This window comes from Henckelia pumila, chromosome 1 (assembly GCF_033568475.1).
Source record: "Henckelia pumila isolate YLH828 chromosome 1, ASM3356847v2, whole genome shotgun sequence".
Classification (NCBI taxonomy): domain Eukaryota; kingdom Viridiplantae; phylum Streptophyta; class Magnoliopsida; order Lamiales; family Gesneriaceae; genus Henckelia; species Henckelia pumila.
This window is the reverse complement of record NC_133120.1, coordinates 94,486,049-94,496,005: the sequence shown is the minus strand read 5'-3', so window position 1 is coordinate 94,496,005 and position 9,957 is coordinate 94,486,049. Positions and strand designations below refer to the sequence as shown.

The 9,957-nt window shown below is 39.2% G+C and overlaps 1 protein-coding gene across 5 annotated transcripts; it reads left to right on the top strand.

Moving 5' to 3' along the window:
- The first annotated feature begins 432 nt into the window (after nt 1-432).
- Nucleotides 433-9,016, top strand: LOC140876108 (uncharacterized). Of its 5 annotated transcripts, XM_073279974.1 has the most exons (6): nt 446-792; nt 895-1,030; nt 1,139-1,188; nt 1,906-1,965; nt 2,559-3,652; nt 8,771-9,016. In XM_073279974.1, exons 5-6 carry the CDS (start codon nt 2,560-2,562, stop codon nt 8,824-8,826), a joined length of 1,149 nt encoding a protein of 382 aa, XP_073136075.1. In that variant the 5' UTR covers nt 446-792; nt 895-1,030; nt 1,139-1,188; nt 1,906-1,965; nt 2,559; the 3' UTR covers nt 8,827-9,016. The 5 variants fall into 5 exon arrangements, 3 of the variants coding, with proteins under 3 accessions (XP_073136075.1, XP_073136077.1, XP_073136076.1); XR_012148674.1 differs by lacking the exon at nt 2,559-3,652 and having other exon boundaries at nt 433-792; XM_073279976.1 differs by lacking the exon at nt 1,906-1,965.
- Nucleotides 9,017-9,957: the final 941 nt, after the last annotated feature.

The window sequence follows — 9,957 nt, the reverse complement described above, 5'->3', positions numbered from 1 at the left end:
ACTACACTTGATAAATTTAATTCCAGTTCAAGCAAACTTGATTCCATTTTGACTATGGGTAAGAATGATAAGTTTGGACTTGGTTTTAAAGAAAGTGTTTTTGAAACTGGTGAATGTTCCAAAACACCAGTGTTTGTGAAGGAAGGTAATGATTCCTTGAACCATCCTTCAACTGCTTCGAAAGGTAAGAAACTCATTGTTGAAAAAGATGTTTCTGTTCCTAAGACAAAACAATGGAAGCGTCCTTTTGTATGTCACTATTGTAAGACCCAAAAGTTAATTATCTGGTAATTTGGCATAATTAGAATAATTATTGAGATGTTAAATAAAAATAATTATTTATGCCAAATAAATTAGAAAGTGTATTAAAAAAAATATTTATTTTTGAATATCGAGATTTAAACGATATAAAATACATATTAGAGCTAAAATAATACACGAGCGTTAAAATATCTGGACTGTGTCAAGTTGCCCAAATAATAATTAAATAAAGGACACACACACCCTTACATATATACATATCCACGCTTCATACAAAAGCTAAGGAAAGAAAAAGAAAAGAGAAGTCATCCCCAAATCCCGTCACTCCCGTCACCCCTCTGCGCAGCTCCGGTAAATTGCCCATAACTTCTTCGTTCGGAGTCCAAAATTCGATTCGTTTGTTGGGTTTTCTTCCTTACATCCGTGGCTTCGATTCAAGCTAAGAAGCGATGAATTTGATGCCCGTTTGAGCCCGAATCGAGCTACTTTCAGAAGCTAGACGTGCTGCTATTTTCTGCTGCGTTTCTTCAGGTAAGAAAGCTTCGATCTCAGAGTCTTTTAGACAATAATTCTGCTGTATTTCTGCTGTATCTCAAAGCTTATAGATAGCTGAACCTTCCCCTGTTCATTCAGTTCATTTCCAGCCTTTTTCGGTGAGTTTTCCGGCGAGCTCGAAGGCTGTCCCGGTCCAGCTAGTTTAGCTTCGAGTTGTGATGTTTTAATCCCTTCTTCCAGCCTTGAGCGTGAGTTTCCAACTGGTTTAGTTGAGGTATAGTGGGCTGCTCGATATTGGGATTTTACCCGCTTGGATTTAATTTGATTTCGTTGGTTATATCGCATCGTTTTGATATATATTGGAATATTAATTGTGTTGTAGGCCGAAACTTTGGGAATTAGAGTTGAGGACCTTCGTTTGAATTGGTATAGGTATGTTACGGTTGGTAACATACAACGATAAAAATATAAATATTGTTTTGCCGATATTATGTTGATTACGTGAACTATATGGATTATGTGAATTTAAATGCCTCGTTGTTTATATGTTAAATTATTTGATATATTTTGTGGCATTTAGAATAGGGCATGATATTCACTACGTCACACGTTGAGCCCTATCATTCTTGTTACCCGTTATCATGTTGTATTGTACTCTGGGCACACGCATTGTTATTTCGGGAATCAGCTGGTGGCTTTTTATGCCTAGTATCCCTGAGACCGAAATTATGATTGTCTATTCCTTGATGCATTTTCTGTGTGATATGCACTTGGAATCTTGACATCGTATGTTGTTCGTTATTGTGCCTATCTGTTGTATCGTTATCAGCTGTATGGAGGCCGAGTCGTGGGTGTTTAATTTCACCCAGCACGACATACCTCGCATACTTGGCAGGGCGGTTTAGTTACATGACGATGTAGCTCCCCTGTGTTCTAGCTCGAGCATTGTTCCAGTTGTTATCGTACCGTTTGTTGGCTTCTGTTATCCCGTTTACTTTGAGCCCAGTTCATGCATTGCGTACTACATTTTATAATGTGTTTATGCATAGTTTATATGTTTTGTTGTTGTTGCCTAACTGTTTCATACCAGAATCCTAACCTCAGTTAATTCTGGGGGGCTACTGTGGCTGCTGTTTGGCACCATGGTAGGCTACCCAAGTGACTTTTCAGCACCAGGCGGAGGGTCCGCTGGCGGAGCTCGTTGAGGAGGTTGGATCATGTCTTGTCTCCCAGTTATATTATGTATTATCGGAGTTATATTATGTATTATGTTAGAGTCATTTTTATATTCTCCGGGGAGATGCCCCGATGTATTTGTGTTGTATTTGAGAGTTCCTGCTATGTTTTAAATTATTATCAAGCCTTGTCGGCTCAGGTATGTGTTAACTGTTTTAATTTGTTTTCGTGCCTGGCCGGCACATGGTTGTGTGATGTTTAAGTTTGTTGAGTTCCTAGTTTTAGTTATTTTAAATAAACTGTTGTCTGTGTATTTTGAGATGTCCTACTTACGGGGAGGTCATGCCGAAATTTTTATAGGCCCAAAATTTATTTTAAATCGTTTTTCCGCTACTTTGACTTCTAATTATTTGTTTGTATGATAATTAAATGTAATTAGAGTAACCGGGCCTCACATCATGGTATCAAAGCATAAACTGGGATATGCTCAAACTAGAGTCTAGGACACTCGAGTCTAGACACTAAAGTTGATTTTTGCGCTTGTTGTTGCTACTTTTCAGCATGTTTATGTGCATATGTGATATGTTTATTTTCATTCTAATTCTTATTATGATTTATATTTATAGAATGGCTGAAAGTGGTAATAATGCTGAACGTGGGCGTGGTCGTGGGAGACCTCGCATTGATGTTAATACCGAGGTTAATCAAGCTACTGGACGATTGGAACAACTTAGGATGGATGAGTTAGTTGCCCGTTTCCATATCATGCGTCCACCTCGTTATTTTGGTAATGAGGGACCTGAAAAAGCTGAAATCTGGATTACCGAGATTGAAGATCTCTTTGATTTGATTGAATATCCGTCGGCGCAACGTTTGAAGCTAGCACTCCATCAGTTGAAGGATCGTGCTAAGATGTGGTGGGCTACTACCTTGATGACTTTGGAATCTCAGAAAGTAACACCGTCTTGGGATGTATTCAAGCTGAAGTTCAGGGAAAGTTATTGTCCTCCATCATTCTATAGTGCCAAATCAACTGAATTCCATAACTTGAAACAAGGAAATATGTCGGTGCAAGACTATGCTGATACTTTTTACGAACTGTTGAAGTATGCTCCTCATGTTGCTGCTAGTCAGGGAGCTATTGTTGAAAGCTTCACTGAAGGATTAGATGATCGCTTGCATCCATTTGTCTCGACTGGAAAGCCAATGAATTATCCCGAAGCTGTGGAATTGGCAAAAAGGGCTGAGGCAAGTTTTCGAAGGAGAGGTGGAAACAAGACTCCTATCCAGCACCAATCTGGCAAGCAATCTTCAAGTCATTTTAGTACTTCATCTTTACGTCCAAAAGGGAAACAATTCAAGAAATCTGGCTCTAGTTCTACTAGTTCTGAAGGTTCTGGAAAGCAGAGTGGACAACGCTACACTGGTCCTTATTGTGATAACTGCGGTGGGAAACATTTCAGCAATCAATGTGTGGGAGTTCAAGGACTTTGCAATGTTTGTGGCAGACCAGGACACTTTGCTCGAGTTTGCCCCAGTCAGACAGGAAAATCAGTGCAGGCAGGTGGTGGAACACCTAGTGGCAAATTTTCTGCACCATCCCACTCTTCTCAGCAGTCGAGCAGGCCACATCAGCAATCAAGAGGTCCAGGTGGTCAGCAAAATCAGCCACCAGTTCGTGTATTTGCCTTGACAGAGGACGAGGCACAGGCAGCTCCAGGTACTGTAATTACTGGTAATTGCACTCTATGTGGTTTTACAGCACGAGTACTCTTTGATACGGGAGCATCACATTCGTTTATCTCTCATGCATTTATCGCTTCGCATGATCTTTGCACCACTAGTATGAATGGAAATTTATCAGTTGCTACTCCAATGGGAAGAATGATCATAACTGATAATGTTGTGTTTAATGCGGTGTTGCTCTATGCTGATAATGTGTTGTACCTAAATCTTATAGTCCTACCTATGCATGATTTCGATTGTATTGTGGGTATGGATGTTCTAACTTCTAATAAAGCCACTGTCGATTGTTATAGAGGAATAGTTCGATTTAGACCTAGTTTTGCTCCTAAATGGAATTTCTATGGTCGAGGTTCACGAGCTAAGATTCCTTTAGTCTCTTCTATCGAAATGACTCGTCTGTTGGACTCAGGAAATGAAGGTTTTCTTGTTTATGCTGTCGATCTGTCTCAAGGTGAGCGGTCAATATCTGACATTCCTGTTGTCTGTGAATTTTCTGATGTATTTCCTGAGGAAATTCCTGGATTTCCACCAGAACGAGAAGTTGAGTTCAGTATAGAACTGATGCCAGGAACTGAACCTATATCTCGAGCACCGTATCGATTAGCTCCTGTTGAGTTAAAAGAATTGAAAGAACAGTTACAGGAATTGTTGAGTAAAGGTTATATTCGCCCAAGTTCTTCACCTTGGGGTGCTCCTGTTCTTTTTGTTAAAAAGAAAGATGGCACGATGAGAATGTGTATTGATTACAGACAATTGAATAAGTCAACCATCAAGAATAAATATCCACTTCCAAGAATTGATGACTTGTTTGATCAGTTACAAGGTACGGCGGTGTATTCCAAGATTGATCTTCGCTCTGGATATCACCAAGTACGAGTTAGACAACAAGATGTTACAAAAACAGCATTTCGCACTAGATATGGACACTTTGAATTTTTAGTTATGCCTTTTGGTTTGACTAATGCTCCTGCTATTTTCATGGACTTGATGAATCGTGTATTCAGAAAATATCTCGATAAGTTTGTCATTGTTTTCATCGACGATATTCTTATTTATTCTAAGTCCGAAGAAGAACACGCCAAGCACTTGAGGTTAATTCTTCGAATTCTTCAAAAGAAACAATTATATGCAAAGTTGTCCAAGTGTGAATTCTGGCTAGACAGAGTTGTCTTTCTAGGCCATGTTATCTCTGAACATGGTATTTCTGTTGATCCAAGTAAAGTAGAAGCAGTATTGAATTGGCCAAGACCGACGAATGTGCCAGATATTCGGAGTTTTATGGGTTTAGCTGGTTATTATCGTAGATTCATTGAAGGATTCTCAAAGATTGCTAAACCTATCACTTTGTTGACTCAGAAAAATCAGAAATTCATTTGGTCTGATGAATGTGAGTCAAGTTTTGTTGAGTTGAAGAAGAGATTGACTTCTGCACCAGTACTTACAATTCCAAGTGGTTCTGGAGGATTTGTTGTTTGCACAGATGCTTCGTCTCGAGGATTAGGTTGTGTCTTGATGCAACATGGCAGAGTAGTGGCTTATGGTTCTCGTCAGTTGAAGACACATGAATCTAGATATCCTGTTCATGATTTGGAATTGGCTGCTATTGTCTTTGCTCTAAAAGTCTGGAGACATTATCTATTTGGAGAACAATTTGTAATTTATTCAGATCATAAGAGTCTCAAATATTTATTTTCTCAATCTGATTTGAATATGAGACAAAGACGTTGGATGGATCTGTTGAAAGATTATGATTGTGAGATCCAATATCAGCCGGGAAAAGTGAATGTCATTGCTGATGCTTTGAGTCGTAAAGTCGATAATGATGCTCAACTCTCCTCAATCTATATTTCTAAGTTGCACGAGGATATCTGCACTTCTGGTTTGAATTTTCAGATTCAAGGGAATGCTATATGTGTTTCTCAGATTTCTGTTGAACCTGAGTTAATTCAGATTATTAAAGCTGCCCAAAAGTCAGATGATCAGATCCAGAAGTCTTATGATTTAGTGACTCAAGGACATCAATCTGGATTTTCAATTTATTTAGATGACTCTCTTCGATTGAATGGAAGATTAGTTGTCCCAGATATTCCTGACTTGCGCACAGCCATCCTTAATGAAGCTCATTGCACTCGTTATAGCATTCACCCAGGAGGCAACAAAATGTATCATATTCTCAGACCTCAATTTTGGTGGAAGAACATGAAGAAGGATGTAGCTGAGTTTGTATCTCGTTGTATGGTCTGTCAGCAAGTCAAGGCAGAACGTATGAGACCAGGAGGATTACTGCACAGTCTTGAAGTTCCTCAGTGGAACTGGGAACATGTGGCTATGGATTTTGTCACTCATTTGCCACGTACTTCTCGTCACTTCGATGCCATTTGGGTAGTGGTTGATAGATTGTCCAAGTCAGCTCACTTTATTCCGTATGAAAGGACTTACTCGTATAAGAAAATGGCTCGTCTGTTTATTGAGAATATTGTGAGACTGCATGGAGTTCCAGTTGCAATAGTCTCGGATCGTGACCCTAGATTTACTTCAAAGTTTTGGACTAGCTTCCAAAAAGAAATGGGTACACGACTTGCGATGAGTACTGCATACCATCCTCAGACCGATGGTCAAACTGAGCGTACAATCCAAACTCTTGAGGATTTGCTTAGAGCTGTAGTTATGGATTTTAAAGAGAGTTGGCAAGAAGCTTTACCATTAGCGGAATTTTCTTACAATAACAGTTTCCAAGTGACTATAGGCATGGCTCCTTTTGAAGCTTTGTATGGTCGCAGATGTAGATCACCGCTCTGTTGGGATGAGTTCGGTGAAAAGCAATTGACTGGACCCGAGATTGTTCAGGAAATGCATGACAAAGTTCAGTTGATACGTCAAAGAATGAAAGCTGCCCAAGATCGACAAACAAGCTATGCGAATAAACGTCGTCGACCTTTGGAATTTCAAGTTGATGATTTTGTATTTCTAAAAATATCACCGTTTAGAGGCGTTGTTCGTTTTGGTATGAGAGGTAAGTTGTCACCTCGATACATTGGTCCTTATAGAATTGTTGAACGTATTGGGCCTTGTGCTTATCGGTTGGAGTTGCCACAATCTTTGGATGGCATCCACGATGTGTTTCATGTATCTATGTTGCGTAAGTATGAGCCTGATCCGTCTCATGTCATTCAGCCTGATGAGGTTGAACTCGATCCAGCATTGTCTTATACTGAGTATCCTATGTCTGTCTTGGATCGCAAGGAGAAAGTTCTTCGCAACAAAGTTGTACCACTAGTTCGAGTTCAGTGGTCGAGGCATGGGGTAGAGGAATCTACTTGGGAGACAGAGGAGAAGATAAGAACTTCTTATCCATATTTGTTTGATTCCTAGCATAGAATTGTGGTGTCTTGCGTTTCAGATGTATGTGTGTAAACTGAAATTTCGAGGACGAAATTTGTTTTTTAGTGGTGGAGAAATGTAAGACCCAAAAGTTAATTATCTGGTAATTTGGCATAATTAGAATAATTATTGAGATGTTAAATAAAAATAATTATTTATGCCAAATAAATTAGAAAGTGTATTAAAAAAAAATATTTATTTTTGAATATCGAGATTTAAACGATATAAAATACATATTAGAGCTAAAATAATACACGAGCGTTAAAATATCTGGACTGTGTCAAGTTGCCCAAATAATAATTAAATAAAGGACACACACACCCTTACATATATACATATCCACGCTTCATACAAAAGCTAAGGAAAGAAAAAGAAAAGAGAAGTCATCCCCAAATCCCGTCACTCCCGTCACCCCTCTGCGCAGCTCCGGTAAATTGCCCATAACTTCTTCGTTCGGAGTCCAAAATTCGATTCGTTTGTTGGGTTTTCTTCCTTACATCCGTGGCTTCGATTCAAGCTAAGAAGCGATGAATTTGATGCCCGTTTGAGCCCGAATCGAGCTACTTTCAGAAGCTAGACGTGCTGCTATTTTCTGCTGCGTTTCTTCAGGTAAGAAAGCTTCGATCTCAGAGTCTTTTAGACAATAATTCTGCTGTATCTCGAAGCTTATAGATAGCTGAACCTTCCCCTGTTCATTCAGTTCATTTCCAGCCTTTTCCGGTGAGTTTTCCGGCGAGCTCGAAGGCTGTCCCGGTCCAGCTAGTTTAGCTTCGAGTTGTGATGTTTTAATCCCTTCTTCCAGCCTTGAGCGTGAGTTTCCAACTGGTTTAGTTGAGGTATAGTGGGCTGCTCGATATTGGGATTTTACCCGCTTGGATTTAATTTGATTTCGTTGGTTATATCGCATCGTTTTGATATATATTGGAATATTAATTGTGTTGTAGGCCGAAACTTTGGGAATTAGAGTTGAGGACCTTCGTTTGAATTGGTATAGGTATGTTACGGTTGGTAACATACAACGATAAAAATATAAATATTGTTTTGCCGATATTATGTTGATTACGTGAACTATATGGATTATGTGAATTTAAATGCCTCGTTGTTTATATGTTAAATTATTTGATATATTTTGTGGCATTTAGAATAGGGCATGATATTCACTACGTCACACGTTGAGCCCTATCATTCTTGTTACCCGTTATCATGTTGTATTGTACTCTGGGCACACGCATTGTTATTTCGGGAATCAGCTGGTGGCTTTTTATGCCTAGTATCCCTGAGACCGAAATTATGATTGTCTATTCCTTGATGCATTTTCTGTGTGATATGCACTTGGAATCTTGACATCGTATGTTGTTCGTTATTGTGCCTATCTGTTGTATCGTTATCAGCTGTATGGAGGCCGAGTCGTGGGTGTTTAATTTCACCCAGCACGACATACCTCGCATACTTGGCAGGGCGGTTTAGTTACATGACGATGTAGCTCCCCTGTGTTCTAGCTCGAGCATTGTTCCAGTTGTTATCGTACCGTTTGTTGGCTTCTGTTATCCCGTTTACTTTGAGCCCAGTTCATGCATTGCGTACTACATTTTATAATGTGTTTATGCATAGTTTATATGTTTTGTTGTTGTTGCCTAACTGTTTCATACCAGAATCCTAACCTCAGTTAATTCTGGGGGGCTACTGTGGCTGCTGTTTGGCACCATGGTAGGCTACCCAAGTGACTTTTCAGCACCAGGCGGAGGGTCCGCTGGCGGAGCTCGTTGAGGAGGTTGGATCATGTCTTGTCTCCCAGTTATATTATGTATTATCGGAGTTATATTATGTATTATGTTAGAGTCATTTTTATATTCTCCGGGGAGATGCCCCGATGTATTTGTGTTGTATTTGAGAGTTCCTGCTATGTTTTAAATTATTATCAAGCCTTGTCGGCTCAGGTATGTGTTAACTGTTTTAATTTGTTTTCGTGCCTGGCCGGCACATGGTTGTGTGATGTTTAAGTTTGTTGAGTTCCTAGTTTTAGTTATTTTAAATAAACTGTTGTCTGTGTATTTTGAGATGTCCTACTTACGGGGAGGTCATGCCGAAATTTTTATAGGCCCAAAATTTATTTTAAATCGTTTTTCCGCTACTTTGACTTCTAATTATTTGTTTGTATGATAATTAAATGTAATTAGAGTAACCGGGCCTCACAACTATTGTCTCAAATATGGTCATATCAGACCTTTTTGTCGTAAGCTTAAAAATTACTATGTTTTGTGGGAATCTAAGCAAGTGTTACCCTCCGTGTTGTCCAACACCAAGAGAAACACTGGCAGAAAGAGGCCCACTATGAAGAAAGTCTGGATACAAAAGCCTGATGTTAGATGTTTTGTTATTTATACTTTCTTGAAAGCTAACACTGCAGGTAATTGGTATTTTGATAGTGAAAGCTCTCGGCACATGACAGGTTTGAAAGATCACCTCACGGACTACCTTGAACAGAATGGTGGTAGAGTGACCTATGGAGGAGGTGCAAAAGGAAGGATTGTTGGCAAAGGAACACTCAATGTGGAAGGGTTTCCAAAGCTTCACAACGTCTTACATGTTGAAGGACTTAATGCAAATTTAATTTCAATTAGTCAACTGTGTGATGATGATTTGCATATGAAGTTTGATAAAAATACTTGTGAAGTTTTTGATAATGCTAATCGTTGTGTTATCACAGGTACACGATCAGTGGATAACTGTTACCAACTAGGTGAAGACTTGGCATGTAGACACTCAATGATTGATGAGTTTAGTCTATGGCACCAAAAACTTGGACATGTGAATTTCAAAACCTTAAAGAATCTGAGTAAGTATGAAGCTGTCAGAGGTCTTCCAAATCTAAAGACTGGTGCTCCATATGTTTGTGGT